The sequence below is a fragment of the Mya arenaria genome, chromosome 4, assembly GCF_026914265.1.
Source record: "Mya arenaria isolate MELC-2E11 chromosome 4, ASM2691426v1".
Classification (NCBI taxonomy): Eukaryota; Metazoa; Mollusca; class Bivalvia; order Myida; family Myidae; genus Mya; species Mya arenaria.
The window spans coordinates 5,388,766-5,413,731 of record NC_069125.1 but is presented as its reverse complement, the minus strand read 5'-3'; the positions used below and the strand labels follow the sequence as shown (position 1 = coordinate 5,413,731).

Genomic DNA, 24,966 nt, shown 5'->3' with positions numbered 1-24,966 from the left:
AACAAGAGGAGCTTTTATGCAGGCCACATAAACAATAGCTTGTCAAAGTGCAAAAGGCAATATACACGTTAAGAAAATATTTAAATATTTTTTCCAGTATTACTCCTGATCATATTATTGAACTGTTTGATAAACTTATAAGGCGAATTATGTTGTGTGGGTCTGAAATATGGGGCTCCATGAAAAGAATTCATATACGCAATTTATCAAAAATATACTTTCAGTATGCTTTCTATTACACAGACCGACTTTATCCTGTCAGAGACGGGAAGACCAGATCTTATGACGTTAAGTACATTAAACATGATTAAGTACTGGTTTAAAGTTATTTGTTCGACGGAACCAAAATGCATTAATATTATCTATAAACTTATGTTAGATGATATTGAAATTCGTCCTTTAAGAAATAACTGGGCTAAACAAAAAACATTTCTAAGTTAATAGGGATTCTATCATGGTTGGTTATCACAAAGTGGTGGAGATTACCATAAATGTTTGCTACTTTTTAAACAAAGACTAACAGATAACTTTGTCCAAAATGTTCATGGTAGACTTAACGATTATTCTAGAGCCTTATTTTATAGAACTATTTTCCAATTCGATTTCCAATTTTATTTAAAATGTGAGATTATCATCGCAAAGGCTTCATATTTAAACTGGGAGATGGAATAATACTGATATTGTTGTAAGGACGTCCCCATCATGTAAAATTCAAGAAGATAAATTTCACTTCCTTTTTGAATGTTATTTGTGTTCCGATAGTATTGTAGAAATGCAAGCATGTTTAAAACCAGTGAGCTGTTATGTCAAGGAATGTGTATAATATTGTTACAAACCTCGCTGTATTTGTATATAGAGCTTTTGAAATAAGAAAACAGTGCATGTTTATAGATGGTATTCTATTGTGTGAATGTCTCCTGGAAATATAATAACTATTGACATGTCAAGTTCTAATTTACATTTATTTTCTATATTACAATATACCATATTGTGTTCTTAAATACTTTTTGTTCGTTTCATATATTGACTCGCCGATCGCCATGCATATATGAACTCGTATTATTTCTTGTCAATGATAAAGGATCATTTTGATATATTAAATTGTATGTAATTATGTTGAATGTTTGAACTGAAATAAAACAAATATACATTTTCCTCGGGAAAAACTAGTATTTAGTGATATGTTGATTTGGTAAATCATTCAACTAGCAAGCAGGGTGTAGTACACATCGAAATCATAAAATAAAAGCGTGCTTTTATTATCATAATTAGGATGTAGTTGTTTGTTAAGTATCATCAACACATAAAACATATTTTTAGTTTGTTACTGTTTCCGTTACCAATGTACGAGTGCGAAGTTTGTTCTTGTTGAGAGCTGTGAGCGGCATTGACTCCGGACACTACCAAAATGTAGGAGCACTAATCCACTGTGTATAGGAACTTTGAGCAATTCATCAATTTTCTCTACTCATTCAGAGGAACCAGTGCCTGTATGTACATATATTTGAATTGCAATTACATATTAAATGAATTTGTGTTGCATATATCATGTTTGAATCCCGTCTCATGCATGTTTATCTTTTCAATTTGACATTGATTTAATCATTAGTTAAACATTAATGTGGATGATTTCTAATATTTGTAGGGGATCAGTTAAAGTGCTGAGGAAGACAGCCACAAGTCGGGACAGTTCAAACGAATCGTCTCAATGGTCAAATGAAAATAGTTTCCTTTCAGTTGAAGCAAACATTCAATGTTGGCATTACCTTATGGACGGAAACTATCGTGTTCGATGCTCCTTGCTGTAAGGGTTTTGAACGAATGAATTGAATGAAGTGTCCACCGTCAAAATTCACGCTAAAAGTGGTAGAAATCTCAAAGGGACATCATATTCAATGATTGCCATAATTTAAGACTTCGTTTGCGCATTTGAACCTTTCAAGAGTTTGGGTGTCCTTAAACATTAATAGTTCGAAAATATTTATGGACATTATTTATAAACGTGCATTTAAATTTCGATCTGAAAAGGTTAAAATTGTACATACACGGCACAAGTGCATTATTTGTTCATACTCGTTGCAGCTTGTGGTGGGTACAGTTTTCCAGAGCTTTTTACATTTCATGATTGGGCTGAAGTTTTAACTCTGGTTTTCACTCTGGCTTGGTATATCTGTATTAGTGGATGTGAAGTTTGATTGCCGATTAAGCGTAATTTTTCATTTGTGGACAATTTGAATGAAATATTGACCTGATAAATTCACCTTTGAAAAGAAATTTCTTGCATAAATATATTGTGCTGTATAACTTATACGTGTATTTGTTGAATTGCATTAACAGTTTTTTACTAACCACTTTCATTAAATTGTTTCAGTATACAATTATTGCGCTTTAATACTATGTGCAATAGATATGTACTGTCAATAACAAGCCCGACTGTGGCAGAAATAAGATGCCCTGCTTGTTGGAACACCTACACGGTTTTTATTTGTTTATTTAACTCAAGGTTAAGATAATAAATATTTTGTTTGGCATAAATGAAATGAAATAGAAAACTTAACATTTATTATAAATAACATCTAACAGTTGTCTTTGAATATTTGTTTATTATCTGCTTATTTTAAACTATAACATTTAAATTCAAGAATTCAAAATAAAAATGATACTTCACTGGTTCAAAACAGTGAAAAAACATTTTGATATTCTTCACAGTTTTGAAATTTTAGCCCGCTCTCACTTCCAATTTAAACGTCAGCGCGCACAGGGCTGGGACACAATTTCAACGACGTTATTTCCGAAATGACGTTCCGTTCGCTTCCGTTCTTTCACTAAATCAAACACGTATCCTCTTTATAATAACATAAACTGAAGTTTCATTAAAAAAAGAACCACCGAATCATTTAACATTTCAAGTCCGCTTCTTATTTATTTTATAGAAAACAGGTTTTGTATTGTTTTGTTTTTGCGAAGCCTTTCTGAAACTGCCTTGCTATCAAACAGTTTGTTCTTTTTATTTATTTTCATTTTTAATATGTCCTAAAATAGTTAAGTAAACGAACCATGGACATTTAAAAGATCAGTTTTGGAAAATATCGCAACATATGCAATAACGCTGAGTGACGGTTACTTAAAAGACACTGAGATCATATAATTATACAATTTATATTGAGCGATCAAATGACGTAGCCTGGTATTAAATCTGAAAAAAACCCAACTTACTTGATAGCAATGCTCCCAGGTCATGGAGTTATTCTTGGGTTGGACTAGTATACTGTCCAGGATCATCACAAACGACTGGTCGTTCATCAGCTTGCCCTCCCCATCATGGCTTTTACACTCGGTATGTAACTCGGTTGCCATCCCACCGCACAAGTAACAGTACACGTTCGCGTACGCAGTGTTTAGAAAGAGTGAGGGATGCGTGTACGTGGCGTTGAACGAGAAACATTTCTGTTGCAAGTCCTCTTTGATCTCGTTACTGTATTCACTGTCGTTCATACAGTGTCTCATTACTTTTTCATTTTGGAAGCATCGCTCATGTCGGACGTCAGGCTCTTGCGGTGGACTAAAGTAAAAGAAGCAGCTTTCAATTTCGTTCGACCTGCCATTCAAGAATAGCTCGACAGTATGAGTGTAAGATATGCTTTCGCCCCAAATCAATGCATCATTGGGGCAGGCGACTGCTAATTTCCAGGGAACAACATCAGAAATGTCATTACATAATGCGCAAAACATGTTATAATAAACAAATCCGTCAGATTTGGACGAATGGGGAAACATGCTGCCCCATGGGTACAGCCCGTCTGACGTACAGTTGTGAGTCCTATCCGTGCATCGGTCCACCATGTGGTACCTGAATGTGAGGGCCTCTTGCAAGGGCCCTGCATTGTACAAAGGTGAGACGCATGCACTCATGTTCTGCTCTACAAGCCGCCACGTGTCCATCTCATACGTGCAGCAGTCCCTCCGTCGCCCACAATCCGCGTCACAGCCACACGACTGACAGCAAGCCTCGTTCCCGGGTAACTGAGTGGCAGGCTCCCCTGTTTTGTTACAAAATGTGCTCAGGGGACACAACCGTGCTAAATCAGAAGGCGGCTCAAATATCTGACCGACAGTGATCCAACTCTGTTCGAATACTTTGATCGTCACTAGGGCAAGTAGAATGACGCATTTCATTTTTGTAGCCTGTACATAAACAACGATAGAAATTTTAAATATCGCACGTTAAAAGTAGCATAAATGAGAATTTTTACTAACAACTGAAATAAAACAGTTACGAGTTCAAAATCTACTGTACTCGCAGTTAGAATATGTCACGCTTGCGTGCGTTTATATAACAGAAACAATATGAATAAATTAAATCAAATTGCAAAATATATCTGTCATTGAACACCTGAGCGTCTAAACTATATCAGGAATGTATGTTTATGGGATTGTCAGAACACAATTCAACTTTAGAAAAGTAATAGTCGTACGTTTACACTTGGTGAGGTGTTTTAGAGCTCCATAAACTATATAATAAAATTGTCTACAAAACTTTACTATGCGATGTATTGTCTTTATGATGATCTTCAAAATAGCGGGAGTCAAAATAAATTAATCTGGATAAATAATATTAAAAATATGTTAATAAAAACAGGAATGTATGGAATTTGGTTATCAAATACATTTACTAACTGTAGATGGTTAACCCTCTTAGTATCACAAAAGTTAAAATATTTGTTTATTAATGACTGGTACAGTACATTAAACACATCCACAAGCTTCAGATTTTATTAAATAATTAAAAGAAAGTTTGAAATGGAAAAATATCTTTATAACACCTATGATATAAATACAAAAAGTTATGCAAAATTACGAATGAGAAATCACAAATTACCATGTGAAACTGGTCGATGGGGTAATGTCCCATACGATAATAGAAAATGCACGCGTTGCAATAGAACGATAGGTGACGAATACCACTATATAATAGAATGTCCTGATTTTTTTAAATATGAGAAAGACGTTAATAAAATTTGTATTTTATGTTACACCAAGTTATGTTAAATTCCTGAATCTCTTTACAATTACAAATGAAAATGATTTTAGGAAACTCAATATTTGTTTAACACATTTTAAAATCGTTTACCACTCAGTGTTAAAACTGTTTATTACGTATATCACTCGCTTATTCGGCGTATTAAATTGGAGAATTCTCCCATGCTATATACCTTAAATGTACATCCTCTTCCGGAGAATTTTGTTAATTGGCATAATGTTGATTTTTCTTTTTAAAATTATTAAACTTGACATAATTTTGATTCTGCATGATTAACTTTAAACCAATTGTATACTTTGTTTTCATATATGTATTCACTATGTGCCTGCATAAAGCCTTGTTATACTTAGCACTTATAATATCCTCATATTTGTAAACTCTGTTTGCATTGAGTGTATAAATAAACTTTGAACTTTAGTAAGGTGTCATATGTAATTATCTAATTGCAACACATACTAATGTTAAGCACATTGAAATATCATTGTATTATTATACTTATTTGTGTTTTATGTTTAGTATGTATAGAGTTTGCAATGCCTCAATATATGTATGTTCTCAAGCCTTTTGTCATGTATTTGTGGCATGAGTTCAGATGAATAAATTTGTAGAAAATATATCATTTGATAAATTTGAATATCAAGCATATCTGAACATTTTTAATGGAGAAAAAAAACAGAATTGCTTTTTCCTAGAGAAAAAAGAATATGTAAAATCTGTCACACACTCGAATATGAATACCATTTGTTGATGGAATGTAATTTGAACAATCAAATTAGAGATAAATGTATATTTATATATAGCTGGTAACACGAATCTTATCCAGTTAACCCGTTATTATGTTATTTATTAAGTGGAATTCGCAAGCCAAAACTAGATTACCATTTACTGCTAGAAAAGTGCATTTATAGTTTTATACTTATATTTAAGTGGTAACACGAATGTTATCTAATTTTTAGCTCTACTGGCCAAAGGCCAGAAGAGCTTATGCGATGGTAATGTGTACGTCGTATATATGCGTCCGTGCGTCAGTGCGTCTGTTAACAATTGCTTGTGAACACGATACAGTTTTGATTGCATCTCGATGAAACTTGTACAGTACTTAGATATCCATCAGAGCTCGGTTCCTTTCGAAAAGCAGCCAGATCCGCCCATGCATGCCTACGTTATGGGCCTTAAAAGTATAAAAAAATGCTTTTTTTAGCTAAGTCAGTTTTAGCCAAGTCTACATAAGCAAAGTCTATTTTTAGCCAAATTTACATGTAAAGTCAAGTCTAGGATTAAAGGGAGACAACTTGCTTTTTGGTTCTGCAGTTGATTTTGTGAATTACCCCCTTGTTCTTGTTGAAAGGCGAAAGGCCATTTTTAGCTCTATTGGCTAAAGTGTCTGTCATTCGCGCATCCATCTAAACACAGTTGGTTGTGAATGTTTGTTCAAATTATGCCCTGAGGTCATTACTGGCCACGCCCCCTGGTTCACAGGTTTGGTATACTTAAATTGGGAAATGTTTGAAAATCTTTTTATGTGTTCGCGCATCCATCTAAACACAATTGCTTGTGAATGTTTGTTCAAATTATGACCCTGGGGTCATTACTGGCCATCCCCCGGGTTCACAGGTTTGGTATACTTAAATTGGGAATGTTTGAAAATCTTTTTGTCTAAATAAGCTATGCAGACCCTTGCTATTTTGAATAAGGCATAATTTAGTGGTCCGCTACCATGGTTGGTCAAATTATGCCCCTGTGGTCAAAACTGGCAATACCCCGGGGGTCACAAGATTCCTAGAGACTTATTTAAGAAATATTTTTAAAATCTTCTTGTTTCAAACCACAAGGCTCATACCTTTGATATTTGTTGTGGAGCATCATATGATGACCGTCTAGCAAAACAGTTGAAATTATGCCCGTGTGGCCAGCTTTGGCCCTAGGGGCATAATTTCAACTGTTTTGCTAGACGGTCATAGCATAGGCCCTCATGGGCATCTTGTTATGTTACTTATGAAGTGGCATTCGCAAACCATAACTAGTTAACATGTTAGTGTTGTACATCATATGATGACCGTCTAGCAAAATAGTTGAAATTATGCCCCTAGGGCCAAAGCTGGCCACACCCCTTTTGACCTACTTTTTTATTTTTAAAGCTACAACAATGAAATTTGGACCATGTGTACAGTTTTGCAAACGAGCATCAATGTTGTCCTCGGATGACCTTGACTTTGACCTTTTGACAAACTTATTAATATTTTGAAAGGTACAGAAATGAAATTTTGACCATGAGTACAGTTTTGAAAGCATTTTTTTTCTCAGATGACCTTTTCTTGGCACGTATTAAAATAGTTAATGAAACTAATCTGCTTACAACACTTTATGTCCTCAGATGCTGAACGTGCAATGTTTTAAGCTAACCTAAACACAAAACGTGAACTATATGTTTGTTGCCTATTACCCATACATACATGCTCTGTATTGAAAATGACCTCAAGAGCCATGCCAGTAGAGCATAGGCCCTCATTGGCCTCTTGTTATGTTACTTATGAAGTGGAATTCGCAAACCATAACTAGTTAACATGTTAGTGTTGTACAGCTAAAAACGTAATGGGTGGCAGTTCTGTGCACTTAGTCTTATGATATTTATCTTACCAAAAAGGTAACTAGATAAGCTAGATAATTATCGCGAAAATTAAGTGGTTAACACGAAACAATTCGCGAATGTTACGTTGTCTTGCGGCAGTTATATGCCACCATACATATATCTACTCGAAATACGTTATGAGATATCATTACCAGTTTAGTCTCCTCCCGTCTTAAAGGCCTCATGATGAACACTGAATAGACTATTTGTTGCACGATTCCAAGCATTCATCCTATCTGTTATGATTTTTTTTTAAATTGTAGATATGAAAAAAAGGCCGCACCTTATCCTGAGTAATACATATTGATATAAGTCGCATTGCGCTGACAGTTCATGATGATGTTTTCTCGTATTAAGATGGTCCAGAGATATTGAACATTTTACACGATAGGTATAAAAATGGGTATGTTCGTGAGTTTCCACCCAGGACACCTAACATCGACCAATCGTATCAACGTCACAATGGCCAAAGGTTACAGGATAGTGTTCGAACGCGGAGAGGACTTATGTTGTTACGAGGTGTTTAGACTGGCTTCCGTTTTGAGCCCGAAAATCTACCTAGTAGAGAGTTATGGCTGTATAGACGACCCCGTCATTGTAAGTCTAGTGCTCATGGAAACCAACAAGGTAACCATAGTTATGTGTTACATGGATGTAGCCTAGGCCGGGCACTTAGTAATAGCACATAGAAAATGCTGTGAATTTAAGGCTAGCCACCAGTATATAGGGACATGGAATCGATTTTGTCCAATATTTATGCGAAAAGCTACAGAAACAAGCTCAGTAGCAAAAAGTTTAAACATAAACCCGGTTTAATGGCACTGGGAAACGCCAAAGACATAGAACATAAAATCACAAACAAGAAACATGGAAGAACAGCACAAAACTCCACAAACAGCACAGTGCATACAAACTATACATAAAAAACTAGGTAATGTTTATCAAGGGTTGTTAGGTACCGCCTTGGAACGGTAAGTAAAATGTAAATTTACTGGGGGTTTAAACCAGTTTGTGTGCACAACCTCACTCTTATCCCAACAATCTCGAATAAATCAATAAAGTAAACGTTTGAACGTCATTATATTTCCAGGTATTTCATCCAAGTCTGTAGCACTGTTTTAGCCCTGGCATCAAAGTGACAACGACATAGTGTCAAATAATTTCAATGTTGTGTGCCACTTTGGGAGATGCTTGTACTTTTACGACGATTTTTGTCTGGCTTTCAACCTCAGTCCGAAAATGAGACTAAGTCTAACAGGCAGATCCGGCTGTTAATAAAACAACACGTAGTGTTAAAGTGTATAAATTACAAGAACTCATTATTTAACGTATACCAATAAATGCCTTACTTTGCGCAGATGATGCCTTGTTTATATGGATGAACAAACGATTTGTTTTTAAAGAGGTAATTTATCATTCAAAGCAGTTCATTTTCAGTATTATATACGGCAGTTTTGTAGATATTTTTCATAACGATTCCGGTGATTTATAGAGATTTATTATTGAAATGAAAATGATATTTTAAAACAATATGATACTTTCAGTATTCAGGCTATCTTTTCGAAATTAAACGCCAGCGTGCACAGTGATTGAAAACAATTTGTATTGCCGTCATTTCCAAAATAACTTAACGTTCAGATACATTGTATGCCAGTTTTATGAACAACTACAATAAAATGTCATTTTATATACTTTTTGGCTAATAATAAACAAAATAAATATTTGTTTCAGTGTAAGATCGCAATATATTTCACCTCGTGTATACAAAAAAGTTAATATTTCACACGTGGTTACGCCACACGTTAAATAAAATATTTGGTGCTGACTGGGTGAACTATATAGAGGATATTTGGTTATGTCAGTGTAAGATTGTATTTTATTTCACGAGTTTCATAAAAAAATATAGTACTGTGTTGTTGTTTTTTGCTTATTTTCGGAGTTTTATTAGTTTTTTAAATTTATTTCTTAATGTAACCCCCTTTTTGAAAAGAGTGATATTTACGAAGCTACCCGTGGGACACCCTCATGCAAATTGTGTAACCGTATTTTCTATTTCCGGTTCGCCGAAAAAGTAGTTATCAAAGTCATTATGTTGTAGTTTAGTAATTACTCATGTTTCAGTGCAAACTTTAAAAAACTATTCATCAATGAACTTTATTTATGCATATATTTCAAAATAGAAACAGTTTATTAACAATAAACAAATAAAATTAAAGAGCACATTAATACAAACCGAATTACACGTAGGCATTTACTGAATGGAATATTTCAAGTCGACATTGTTATTAACACAAATGGGGGTTTACCAATAAAACGACAGTTGTTTAACTTTAAGAAATAGTCCAATCGCTCTCGCTATCAGATATCAGTCGGAATCTCGGACAGGTCGTTTCATCCCCTGACTGGAACATGGCGAAGGAATTTGTGGATTTCCGTCACCACATGCTGCTTTTGCGAGAGAGTGTTTTGTTCTTGATTCTCAAAATTGAAAGTGACATTTCCCATGAAATAGGAAGAAGAAACCACGGGACATGTTCGTAGCAGCATCGGCTGCAGGCAAGTTTCTTCTGGATGCATTAGTTGGTCAACCATTGGAATTAGCATTTGACAGAATTATCCGAGATCTCCATAGACTGGTTTGTGTTCAATTTACTGTAATTATTCAGGCTGTTTACATTCTTATGGCCTGAAATTTGGACGATTTGGTTTGGAGGTACACCTTCGTCGCTGAGCTTCTGAACCATTCGTGTTCTGGCACTGCAAAAGAGCATCAACAGATAACCAAATACAGCTGGGCCGTATTCAATAAGCATCTTAGTAACAATTTTCAACTTTGCCTATTTTCTAATTTGAATTTTAAGAAAACGAACAATGTTTGTACACCAAAATTATGAAAATAAGCAAGAAAATGGTCTAAACAATATATGCATATATATGAATAAATCTGATGAAAAGTAGCGGGAAGTCAAAATTTACGAAATTCTCACTAAGTTGAAAATATTCACAAAGATGCTTATTGAATACGGGCCTAGGGCAATTTGAAACTAAGATGATATGAAAAAGTATTTGAGCATGTGTTTTGTGGTTTGAAATGTATGTATACAAAAGAGAGCAAATCTTTGACACGAGAAGCAACAAAGAAAAACAACTATGACAATATGCCGTAAAAAATTAGAGGAGGGTGAGATATTTTTTTAATGAATAAATTGTTGTTAAAAATACCTAGGGAGTAATTCTCGCTTCGTCAATGCCGGCATCTGCTTTCGTTTCATTCATGATGTTACACAGTTTGTTTACGCCCACTGCAGATCCCTTGAACCATCCGCTCTGACGTGAAGTACAGATGCTGAGGAAAAACAGGCTGCTTTTCTGAAACATTTCAGCTGGGCGCTTGTCTCTTTACGTCCTTTATAGATGAACAGGATCTCTTGCAGGGTCTCAGTACAGCAAAAGCTCTCGGTTGGTTTTCTCTTTTTTAAAGGAAAAGTCATTTGTTTAGAAATAATAATTATTGGTACACTTGTTTTTATTTTTTTATATTTAAATCAAATTCACATCAGCATTTTGTTACAAAATAAGAATATTTATTTCTAAGCTTTAATATGACTGGCAATGCTTTCTAAATACCTTATGTCGCGTGCATTTGCCACATGACGGGTCTTTGTTTGTCTTTCTGTAGACAGCTGCAAGAACTCGCGTCCGGAGCCTTCATCTAGACCAATGGAAACATCACCCACTTAAGATTATTGATCAAACAAACATAATTTTTGACTCTGGCGTCATAGGCGGTAGCTGCTTAGAGGAATGAAATAGTAACTTTCCTAGCCCCCTGTAAGTGAGTTGCAAAAAAATGTTGGAAATATCAGGGAAATTTTCTCCCCGCAAGACATGATGAATACGTGTCCCCGTTAATATAGATTTTAATACTCTGGAGGGATTTCATTATACGACTTAAAAACTAGGTATATAAACAAAGTGTTTCAAAATTGGACTGGACAATCTTGAAATGTATAAAATTCACAAAACAACAGAAATGAGCGAATTTGAGTCTTTTCAGAAAGGAAAAAAATATTGATATATTTATTTTTTATTTGTTCCATACCTGTTGTGTTTTGACACTCCCAATATAAATGTTCAATTGATTGTACATTTGAATTGCAAAATGTGCATAGACTGCAATCAAATAATTTGAGTTTAAACAGAAATTTGTTGGTCGGTAATATTCTCATAAGGAATTCGTAGTTGAAGCTGCGCAATGTTGTATCTATCGCTGATTTGTAAATGCTACCATATATAGTTTTCCAATCTAGATTTTCACTAATTTCCAGAGTTTCTTTCCATTTTGTTTCAGAAGTCTGTTGAAGAGTATTTTGCAACAAAATCGAATGCAAAAGTTTGTTTGTATTGATGTTTCAACTTTTTCTTTAAATTGTTGAATATTACTTTGAATAGTCCCATCTGTAGTCAGCTGTGTCTTAATATGTAATGGAATTGATAGAACAAGTGGTTGATACTTTATAACATCTGTTTCCTTATGTTGTATAGGTATTCTATTTGATCAAATTCGTAGAAATTGTTTGTTCTAAAGTCAAAATTATGTTCAAAATACTGTCTACGGTTTTCATACCATTGTTTGAAGAACAGAGTGTGTCCTATATTGCAAATTGTTTGGTTATTCCATATCACTGTTTTAGCTGTTTTCATTGAGTTTGAGTCATAGATGTGTTTAATTTTACTCCTGGCTTTGAGGACATCGTTTTTGAATGAACCTTTTTTAAATTTTGTTTATTAGGACATTGCCTTATTCACATTAGAAAACCAACTCATTTCCATTTTTTTTGGTTCTTTATGTGACTCGGTTCCCGACGTAACGCGACCTTCGCAACACCTCTAACGTAATGGCGTTACCGGTTTCAGACGTCAACAAGTTTCTCCGTGACGTAACAAATGACACCATAATACCTTAAAATGTGGGAGTAAATATAGTAGGTATCTCAGGATCCGCGCATGCGCGGAAGTTTGGACCGGTTTTGTCCTATAGGTGGCTTCGTTCCCGACGTAACGCCGCCGTCGGTGCGCCTGGAACGTAATTGGGTCACTGGTTTCGGACGTCGACAAGAGTACCCAATACGTTACTTTTCAATGGGTCCCCATACCTTATAATGGAAGGTAATGTGACAGATATCTCAGGATCCGCGCATGAGCGGTAGTCGGGATCGGTTTTGTTCTTAATGTCGCTCGGTTCTCGACGGAACGCGACCGTCGCAACACCTCTGACGTAATGGCGTTACCGGTTTCAGACGTTAACAAGTTTTTCCGTTACGTAACAAATGACACCATAATACCTGGAGTGGGGGAGTTAATGTCGCAGATATCTCAGGATATTTCCCCGCCAGCGCGAAAAACGGGACCGGGTTTTTTTTCTCCAGGTTGTTCGGTTCCCCACGTAACGCCACCATCGGAGGACCTGGGACGTAATTGTGTCGCAGGTTTCAGACGTAAACAATTTTCTCCTATACCTTGCTAATGGCGCAAAAAATGCCTTAACTAGAAATGTGTCCATAGGACACGGATGCCCCCACTTCGGTTTTTTGTCACAGAAAATAAGCCATAATGATTTTTGAAGTATTTTTGGCAAAAAAGGGCCGTAACTCCTAAATGACTAAAGCGATTTCCATGACTATCGAACTTGATCAAGATATTATGGTCACAAACATGTGTTTAAAGTTTGGTGAGGATTGGACAAACAGTTTTCAAGAATTAGATCGGAAACAATCTTCGGGACGTATTTTTCAAGTCTTTTTTTGCAAATAAAGGGCCGTAACTCCTAAATGACAAAGCGATTTCCATGGCTATCGAACTTGATCAAGATATTATGGTCACAATCATGTATGTAAAGTTTGGTGAGGATTGGACACATACTTTTCAAGAATTAGATTGGAAACATATATTTTTGAAGTATTTTTGGCAAAAAAGGGCCGTAACTCCTAAATGACTAAAGTGATTTCCATGACTATCGAACTTGATCAAGATATTATGGTCACAAACATGTGTTTAAAGTTTGGTGAGGATTGGACAAACGGTTTTCAAGAATTAGATCGGAAACAATCTTCGGGACGTACGTACGTACGGACGTACGGACAGACGTACGTACGGACAAGGGCAACCCTATATGCCGCCACTTTGTGGGGGCATAAAAATGGGGTATTTGATTTCGCAAATATCTCAGCATACGCGCATGAGCGGAAGTCGGTATCAATTTTGTTATTCAGGTCACTTCTTAAGGTGACTCGGTTCCATACGGATATCTCAGGATCCGTGCATAAATCTATGTTATTCATCTCAATATATATATTGAAATATATATATATATATATATATATATATTATACCGGTTATATATCATATCATATCATGTGACCAGTTTTTGATTTTTTTGTTTATTACTTAAATGAGCGCGCAACAATGGTTTTTATTTGTTTAATTGTAATGCGTTGTGCAAAAATGTGTTTTTAGGGTTACAGCTTGTCCAAAACAGGTAGGGTAGGTTTTAAATTACAAGTATTAAAACACACACCAAAAAATGAAAACAAACAACATTTGTATGTGGGTAGTTTTACAGATTCTAAAGCATAAACAGTTAGTGTTAAACACTGTTTGCCAGGATATCTAAATTATTACAACCATGTGATCAGAATTATAACACCTTAACAAACAAGTAATTACACATATTATATACAAAACAAAGTAAACATGCATTTCAAACACTTTCTGAGACATAGAAGACGTATTGTTTTAAAGGAGAATGGCTATAAGGGAGATTACGGTTATATAACGATACTATTAGCAGACAACTATTATGTGGCAAACAGCAATCAATTCGCTGGCGAAAAGATTATTTGTACACCACATCTAAAAGCTGCACTCTCACAGATATACCATTTTTACAACTTTTTTTTCTTTTCTTGGAAAGAGCATTTTTTGCGTAAATATCTGCAAACCAATGATATATTATTGCTGACAAAAATTCAGATAGTAGATTTTCATATTTCCGTTCGAAAATTAATGTTTTATGGCTTAAACCATTACTAAGGGTTTAAGAAAAATGCACATCAATTTTTGAACTTAAATATAAAACTCTGCGATCTAATTAATTGTCAGCAGTCTTATATAACTTGTTCCCATGGAGTTTCGCAAAAACTGGCTCGTTCCAAGACAAAAAAAAAGTAAAAAAAGTTGTCAAAACGTTCAATCTGTGAGAGTGCAGCTTTAACACTGATGTGTCATACAAAACAATCAGAACACGTATTACATCAAAACAGATGTGATTGGCCTGGATTCTGACGGGCTAAATCCATTCCGGCGATGTTTTATTTGTTTGTTGTTGTTGTTGTTGTTTTTGTGTGTGTTTTTTTGGGGGGCGGGGGGTAGGGGCTGTGGGCCCCCTATAGAGTTCAATGGGAGGGGGGTGAAGCACTCTGCCGCGGAAGCAATCCTTTGAGGGCCCCTGGCTTAAAATTTGAAGCAAACTGGATTGTGAATACTTACAACAAATAATGTAACAACCTAAAGCAATCAGTTCATTTTCTTTTCATCTGTTCATTTTTTTTTTCATCAGTTCATTTTTTTTATTATATTTTTATAACTTCAGACATTAGATCCACAGAAATCAGCAAACAAATTTTATCTCTGAAAACAGCTGGTAATGGGCCTTTGAATTCTAAAGTGTTTAAAGTTCTGTATTTATTAAAATAACTAACAACAAATAATGCTGTTTATCTTTTATTCAACAAAAATAAGAACAAGGCAAGTACATGTATAAATAACAATGAATATCCAATTTTATTACCTCTGTTCGGGATACATACTTATATAAACATCCGTCTGACTAATGCGATGTATGGACGTATAATCTTAACTAAGTATTACGTAAATTTAATTTGTACCATATTAAAGCATTTTCTTTTTAAATATTTATAATTAATTTTATGAGAACTATAACCAGATGGCAAATCTTTTAACATGCAATAAATACCATGTGGATAAAGTACACTGATATTTCAATATACACATGTATATGCACACTAATTATCACCTGGCCCAATTTCTTGAAACTTTTAAGTCCTTTATAACAGGATTAAGCTAAACTCACTATTTTTGTTGTTCTAGAATATGCGTTATATTTACATCTTTAAGAGTTTTTAGAAATTATATAAGACAAATCTGTACCCTTATTGGAAGAAACCATTTTTCATTTATCAAAATCCATTATTAGTATGTATTTTGACTAATTGAAATAAGCGACTTAAGCCTGTTAAGCTTAAGAAGTATCGAGAAATTGGGGCCTGGTAAGCTTGACAATATGGTAAAAAAACTGGAAACAATTGCTTCACCCAACCCTCGTTTAAGAAATTATACATAATGAAAGTGAATACTTGCAATACCCCGAAAAGCAGATGTGGTAACCATTACATACTGGTAATACAAAACAAGAGCATCGTCCATTGTTGCCAACTAAGTCGGTGTTTTTTTAACAAATCCTGACGGGCATTCAGCAACAACTATTTTAGCTAGGGTGAACGGACTTACCACCAGTATTTACCTCATCACTGTGAACACATGTACCAAATTACGACCAAAATGGTTCAAAGAAATAGCTAACATTGCAACACCGTTCAAAATATTCAAACAAAACTTGGTACACATGTTGCAAGTCAAAATACATGTATAACAAGGCCCATAAGTCTGGCTTTAATAATCATTGAGTTGTGTCCCTTTTTTTCAACTTAAAACAACCAGCACCAGATTATTGTTGGCAATCACTTAACAGCATTCTTGTTTCTTTGTAAAAAAGACTAGCTCATCATGAGAGATACATTTATAATAATGATGAAAAAAATAAATTCATACATTTAAAATTAAACATCAATAGTCAAATTAAATCAACTGTTTACAACATGCAGTGTTAAAAATGAAGTTCATGTGAATAAACATTTGGGATTCATTTATCATGCACAATGCCCTAGTTACTCAAAAACTCCAAAACTACAGCATATTCTGATACAACCTAAAATAAATAATCTTCACCATATCTTATTTTGTATATCCAATTGATATTCCAAATTTATATATACATAACATAAAACAAAAATACTCTTGAAGTAATGATCATGCAGTTTTTAAGCAGCTTTAGTGAAAGATGTTATAATACAAGCATTGGTATGTACATAAACGGTTATACTCAGTAACATAATGTTACCCAGGATTAAAAGGTACCGTAAAAGATGTCACAGTTATTTTCATTACCAAAATATAGAGAACATAAACCAGATCTTCAGTTCAAACCTTAGCATGCAGTGTGTTTTTCCCCCTTGTTTAAATGGGGTCTGTGCCTTTCAAATTGTAAAAAATGGTGACACTAAAACGTTGAAAGCAAGATTTTTTAAACAAAAAATATTGTAACATTTCTTTGGTAACTTGCTAGAAAAGGGGCTAAATATGATGTTGCTTACTGTGACTGCCATGCTTAAAATGTATAAAGGAAGGGAGTTTGAATTTTGCTACCACTAATGTGAAAAAAAGTTGTCTTTTGGTATTGTGTAATGTTGTCCCAATTTTAGGTAGAGGATTTTTAAACACTGCAGTCTATAAATTTATCATTCTCATTCATAAGAGGTTTGATAATGAAAAATCGTAAACATAGCATCATCACTCTGGTGAACGAGAATGTACATTTATCTGCATTAAATTTTTTTGGCTTTTATGTATTTGACATCTTAAACAGACTATTTTGCACAAAGATATAAATGAAGAGCAGATGTACTGAGAATTTCTTCGTTTGGTCGACTTAAAGCTTATAAAAACACACTTCAAACGACAACTGATTTTATACAGAAAACTACAGAATATTTCGATAAATTCAGATAAAAATCAATCTTTATTCTTAATCATAAAAGTTGTTGAAATGTTATTTCACCATCTACACTCTCCCTTTCATAAACCATAAACCATCTTTTACCTTAATATGAATTTTACATCTTTACTAAAGAATTCAACCATGTATATGAAATGCTTTCAAAAACCATCATTTTATTCACATTGGTGGATCACGTTACTTTGTAAGGCAAATAGAGTTTTTTTCCAAATAAACATAAACAAAACACTGGCATTGACAAAAAGTCATAAACAAAACCTTTCAATGCTTTAAAAACAATGCAAAATGCTAACATTACACATGATATGAAAAGGGCTCGTATACACTGGTATTTTACTCATGATTTATTTCAATAAAAAAAATCTTGTTAGCACTTGCAAGATATTCAAACAAAACTTCACACATGATATGAAATGGTCTTGGTAATATACTCATGAATTCTTTTCAATAAAAAAATCTTATAAACACTTGAGTGATAAATGTTTGCGGTGATTAAGTCCCAACATTCCTCTGTCATCTTGCATGAATGATTCGACCACTCGATCTCCATGCAAGATAATGGAATGAGCACAAGGAATTAAGGTAATGACTGTTTTTTTTCCTTCAAAAGTCCTCTCTGTGTGTCACGCAAGCAACAACCAGATAATGAAAATAACAGCTATCCAGAGAAAGACTTTCGACAACACCTGTTCTTCAGCGTAGTTAGGCGATCCCGGTGGAGCTGAGAAGATAACAAAATTCTTTGTAATGGATGATCATTAATTTGGATTAGTTAGTTGACATTATAAATTTATAATATATTAAAAATTTTCAAAAAAAATATTTCAAATTGATACATAATGTGTATTGTTTAGCATGCTTTTCTTATTTAAAGAAACTGGCATGTCTTGTCACCAGAATAAGATACCGGTACATACATTTTTCTGAAAAATGTTATTTTTTTGTATCTACTTTCATTTAAGAATGTATTCAGGAAACTTCTATATAATAAGTCCACTCTTTTAAATAGGATAACAATATCAAATATGTACCCGCAGGTTTAAGGTTGTAAAGAACACTTACGAGGACCCGGTCTCCCGTCATTAAAGTTAAACGTGGATGCAAATATCCCGAAAGGAAAGGCTCCAATACCAAATGACATGTGAAACCCTCCATCACCAAAACCAAAGCCAGGAAAACCCTGAAAAACAAGTATAGATGTATGTGTGTCACCTGGTATAAGGCCTAAAAAAAAATACATTTGGTTCGGGTTACCCGACCCTACCTACGGAATAGGCGCCGAACCTAACGTTTTTATAGTCAGTTTGAAAAAAAAAAATGAAAAAAAAAAAAAAAAATCTTTTTTTTTTGCTTTTCAATATGTAGTTTAAAACCTTAATTGCTTATATAGAAGATAACTTTAACACCATTCTCCAATGATGAAAATGACATTCTTATATAAAGCCTAATAAAAAAAATAAAATAAAAAAGCCTACCTACCCTACCTATTTTTGAAAAGGATGTAACCCTAACCAAACAATTTTTTTTTTAGGCCTAAGATATATATATAGAGGCACTAAATACTGCCTCGCTATAGAGCTAGCTTTTATAGAGCCAAGAAAGTGTGTCCGCCTGCAGAGCATGAAGTCATGGGCTCCAACACTGACAGATTCACAAAAATTAGTCTGTTACATTCGTACATATGAAACCGAGACATCTAATTCACATAATCAAACATGTCAAAAATATGCAGGTCTAAGGTTTTGGCTGTTGTTGTTTATTTAAAAGGACAGGGTACTGCAAAAGAATGATAGGGTGTTAAGAGAGAAAAGGCACATTGTAGCAGGCTGTGAAGAACTTGAACATTATTAATTGGATAGAAAATATAAAGAATAGTGTGAAGTTAAAGCAAAATTAGGTTTCATAAGCTAAACATTAAAGCTTGTTTGTATTTATAATCATTTTTTTTTCATCAAAACAAATTAATAATTGACAGTCTTAAGCATTTAATGGGAAGAATGGTTCTACCAAAACAGGACATGGAACATCACCATTCCATCACACACTCTAAATTGCTCTTTGTCCCTGTAGGAGATTAATTGTTGAACTTTTGTATGAAAATGTCTTAAAAAAACTGCCTTTTCTCACATTTCTTACTTTATTCAATTCTTTTCCTATTTGACTTTTTATTTCTACCTTTTTTTGGTTCAAACAATTAAATTTGTTTGAGGGAGATTTTTTAACAATTTTTTTTTTTTCTTTTAAAACAAAACAAAAAACAAAACATTTTTTATCTCATTGTAACATATACCAATATCATCTTTAGAGTATATCTATATGGCAGTCATTTTTAAAATCTTTATTGACATCTTATAAAAAATATTTCAATGATGATGTAAAACGTATGTTTTGCATGATACTGAAGTAAAACTACACCACACAAAAAACTATATCTGGGGGTGAAAACTTAGAGTACATTAAGCACAGTTTTACTACTGTTGGCAAATGACCTTAGCTTTTGAAGGTTTAGGAGCACTGAATGATCATAGCTTATGCTCTGCCAACATACACAAAGTGAATTCTAAATCAAACATGACATCAGTATAGTCTGTCAGTTGACTTTATACAATAATACATCTGACAAAGAAAGCTGAGTGCTACAGCCAGCAATTGAATGTACCGGGGTATTCCTCTATGTATCAACTTGGAACTTACAATTAAGAGGTGGGGTTCTATCATAAATGAACAGTTTACATTGGTTTCATTCAACCGGCTTATTTAATAAAAGCCTTATGTCAATCTTGTACTAAAAAACAAACTGTATGAAATTGACTATTATGCTTTGCTAAAAAAAAATTCAAACAGTACTGTAGTTACTCTAACATGTAGAATTTAACTTTCCTATACCAGCTTTTTCATCAAGATTTAATGCCTATTTCAAATAACCATTCACTGGATACTTTTTAGATACCGGTATGTGAAATTAATGACATTGGATCATTTAATATTTTGGTAAGTATTTTCAACACACCCCTTGTGCTTCAGGTTCAGATCTCTGTCCTTGCGGTCTGGGAGGCATTTCTTTTTCCCTGAAAATAATAGAATAAACTAGTAGCTAATGGTAAAAAACAAACAAGTTTGAAATAAACTCGGTACAATCCAAACACAACATCTATGTTAATGTAAACTGCAAGTTTTTTATTGAAATAAATAATATATGAATTATGACTGCTAGCTTATTACTATATATATACAAAAATCCATTTCATATTGACATAAAACCAGTGAACATATGATTACATGAAAAGCAATTGAATGATATATAAGTAACAATGAATTCAACGTCTTATAGTTCTGCAAGTTACATGATCACAGTTTAGTTCACACCAAAATGTTTCTATGTTTAGCGTCTGTGGACGGATAGGTTTTGGGCTTCTCAATAAAAAACAACACATTTTATGATCAACAATCTTGCCGAATATTTTTAAATTACTTTGATTCTGACTAAATAACACAAGTGTAAACAACATACGTGTAACTTCATTTTTATACTAGTATTATTGGCATTTGATCTCAAATGATGCATTCTGTGTCATTCCCTTGATAAACAGACTAAAATACATGTTTTATTTGAACTCACTTTGCAAAATATGGTCCAGAATGGACTAAGGAGGCTCTGGTGTCTATTTTCTACATAGAATATTACACATTTTGTTGGGTTATTTTTCAGGGGCTCGTTTGTTTTTTCAGGATAGCTTAATAGGTTTTCATACCAAAAGTTGATGGTGAACATAACAAGAGCTGTCACAGAGACAGCGCGCTCGACTATTCCGCCGCTTTTCAGTGTAAGGATTGAAAAGTTTTGGCGAAACATGCATGGATCACTGTTAGATTAGATTAAATGCAATACATGATGTGCTGAGATATTAACATAAATGTGGTTACATGGAAAATTTCAACCAGAATTTTTAAGTCCAATAATAAAGGGCCATTATTTGCAAAATACAGTTAGCTATCTTGGTTATTCAATTACGTTGGATGGTTGAATACCATTGTATAAAGTCTCAATGCAATACATCAAGTAGTCGCTGAGATATTATCCTATGTGTGCAAACATGCAAGACCTTAACCAGAATTACTAAGTTGCATAAGAAACGGGCAAAAATTATATAATATGAAAGATAGACTTATCTTACTTGATTAAAGAAGAAGGTTAAATGGTTGGGAGCCTGTGTGTAAAGATTTATGCAATACATGATGTATTCGCTGAGTAATTGTCTTAAAAGTGCTTACACGCAAAACCTTAACCAGAATTTCTAAGTCGAATAATAAGGGGCAATTATTTGCATTAAATGCAAACTAGAGTTATCAAACTTGGTTAATTAAGTAGGTTTGATGGTTGAGTACCATTGTATCGAGTCTCAATGCAATACCTCAAGTAGTTGCTTGGATATTAAAATAATGTGTGCTTGCACACAAAACCTTAACCAGAATTTCTAAGTTGATTAATAAAGGGCAATTATTTGCATTAAATGCAAACAAGAGTTATCTAACTTGGTTAATTAAGTAGATTAGATGGTTGAGTACCATTGTATCAAGTCTCAATGCAATACCTCAAATAGTTGCTGAGATATCAACCTATATGTGCTTGCACGCAAACCTTTAACCAGAATTTCTAAGTTAAATAATAAAGGCCTATTATTTGCATTAAATGCAAAGTATAGTTATCTAACTTGGTTAATTAAGTAGGTTGGATGTATGAGTACCATTGTATCAATTCTCAATGCAATACCTCAAGTAGTTGCTGAGATATTAACCTATGTGTGCTTGCACGCAAAACCTTAACCAGAATTTCTAAGTCGAATAATTAAGGCCTATTATTTGCATTTAATGCAAACTAGAGTTATTTAACTTGGTTAATTAAGTAGGTTGGATGGTTGAGTACCACTGTATGAAGTCTCAATGCAATACCTCAAGTAGTTGCTGAGATATTAACCTATGTGTGCTTGCACGAAAAACCTTAACCAAGGTGTGACGCCGACGCTTGGGTGAGTAGTATAGCTCTCCATATTCTTCAAATAGTCGAGCTAAAAATGATTTGGAAAGCCTTTACCTTGGATCTTTTCTGTCATCGCTCCCACGTCCATATATAGGCACAACCTGCTCTTTGGAGATTCCGGCCTTGCATACTGGACATGTCTTCCGATTAGGTCTTGTTTCTAACCATGTGTGAAGGCACGGCCAACTGAAAATCAATTTTAAATCAAATTAAATAATAATTTATTTTTTCTGCAGCTAAACAGGCTTACTGTTTCCAGTGTCAATGATGATGTTGAAAAGAATTCTAAAAAGAAACCAACTCACTTGAAAAACACCATTTAATATCGCCTTATTACCATAAAATGGGCCTTGTTCACCCACGGTTTATATTATACAGTACACTCATCGACTTTCCTCGCTCGCTCCGAGGGATAAAGCCCATGTTCAAGATTTCCTCCGAGGGTAAAAAATTTTCCCTAGCAGAAATCCTTTACAGAGGTTATTATATTTTGTCTTTATGTACATTGTAAGTTGCATAAGTTTCTTACCAGCTTTGAGATTGTAGACATGTGTGTAAACACCAATCAAATATTGTCTTCACTTGTTAATGATAAACATTGAATCATTGATATATTGCCTCTGTTTATTGCATCATAAAACAGCCTACATTTTGACACGATTCTGAATTATGACCTGTAATGTCATACATGTGATCAAATATCAAACATTGTCAACAAGAGCAAAAATCACTTTCTGAAATGCATGGGCAAATACAACTGCATTTTTGTGGTAAGCTAACTTCATGAAAAATGTAATGTTTTAAAGTTAAAGTAACATGCGATTGTAATTCTTCGGTTGACTGTTCAGCTGCTGATGGCCAAAATCAATTCCCCACATAAGACAATATATTTATTGTGTTGGTCTCTTAAGCGAAAAATCACTCAGAGACATGGAATGTGAGTCAAATGTACTGGATACATAGAAAAAGTTACTGTGACAAGTTCCTGTGGCCCTGGTCTCTTATCAGGAGTTCAAAGTAACAAAATGGGTTATAAAAACCAAGTGCCATTGTTTATTGATGAAAAAATAACAAATGAATTAGTGAACCACCCTTATAATTAATGTGCCCCTGTCAATATTAAACCTACTGTGAGTGTGAGAACTTAAAAAGGAGTATTCTCAAAATCTGTGATCAAGGGGCATTATATGATCAATGACATAACAATATGGCTATACATATGTTGTATTCATACCAAAATAAATGTCCGCACATGCTGACAACTGCATCTCTGGCTGTATCAAGGCAGATATTGCACTCATACGCAGAATTTTCAGATTCATTAGCGTCACTGCTTGCCCCGCCCCCTTCTGCTCCAGCTGTGGCACTCATTTTGAAAGATATAATAATCTACGTTTGTCTGAAACTATTATGCTGAGGTATGATATAATTTCAAGTCATTATTCAGCTAAAACGGTTAAAATATTGGAGTTCTGGAAAATGTCAAAACCTCGATTCCTTGTTTACGGTGCGGGGTGATACAGGAATCCAGTGGATTTCACGTGAAATCCACTCAAAACGTGAAATCCACTCAGAACTCAGTAATTTTAATTAATATTTTTTTTTTTTCGTAAACATATTAGAAAGTGCCTCATGAAGGGTTTATATTTCAAATTTTATTGAAATTGGTCAAAAGATAAAGAAGTTAGAGCAATTTTTTAATTTTTTCCAAAAATAGATCGGAAATCGAGGTGAAATCCAGATTCCGATAAGTGAAATCCACTCATAACTCATTAATTTTAATAAATAATTTTCTGTTTTTGTATATTTATTAGAAAGTGCATCATAAAGGGGGTTTATATTTCAAATTTTATTGAAATTGGTCAAAAAATGAAGAAGTAAGAGCAATTTTTCGAAAATAGATCGGAAATCGAGGTGAAATCCAGTTTTCGAGAAGTGAAATCCACTCTTAACTCAGTTTTATTAATTAGTAATTTTTATTTTTTGTATACATTTTGGAAAGTGCCTAATGAAGGGTTTACATTTCAAATTTTATTGAAATATATCAAGAAATGAAGAAGTTAGAGCAATTTTTCGGAAATCGAAGTGAAATCCACATTTTGACAAGTGAAATCCACTTTTTCAGACGTGAAATCCACTCATAACTCATTTACTTTTAACAATTTTTTTTTTTGTTAAACAAATAATTGAAAGGTCTTCATAATGGGTTTATATTTCAAATTTTATCCAAATTGATCCCAAAATAAGAAAGTTGTAGACCTATTTTGAAAAAAAGGTCGGAAATCGAAGTGAAATCCACTTTTTGAGACGTGAAATCAACTCAT

At 33.9% G+C, this 24,966-nt stretch overlaps 1 protein-coding gene and 1 pseudogene across 1 annotated transcript; both read right to left on the bottom strand.

Moving 5' to 3' along the window:
• Nucleotides 1-10,061: 10,061 nt before the first annotated feature.
• LOC128229670 (uncharacterized) lies at nucleotides 10,062-12,627 on the bottom strand (annotated as a pseudogene).
• A 2,812-nt stretch (nucleotides 12,628-15,439) lies between these two features.
• LOC128232557 (E3 ubiquitin-protein ligase RNF185-like) lies at nucleotides 15,440-24,153 on the bottom strand. Its single transcript, XM_052946193.1, has 5 exons — nucleotides 23,877-24,153; nucleotides 22,697-22,828; nucleotides 20,615-20,672; nucleotides 18,667-18,784; nucleotides 15,440-18,325 (listed from the first exon to the last, which is right to left on the bottom strand). Exons 1-5 carry the CDS (start codon nucleotides 24,011-24,013, stop codon nucleotides 18,228-18,230), a joined length of 543 nt encoding a protein of 180 aa, XP_052802153.1. The 5' UTR covers nucleotides 24,014-24,153; the 3' UTR covers nucleotides 15,440-18,227.
• Nucleotides 24,154-24,966: the final 813 nt, after the last annotated feature.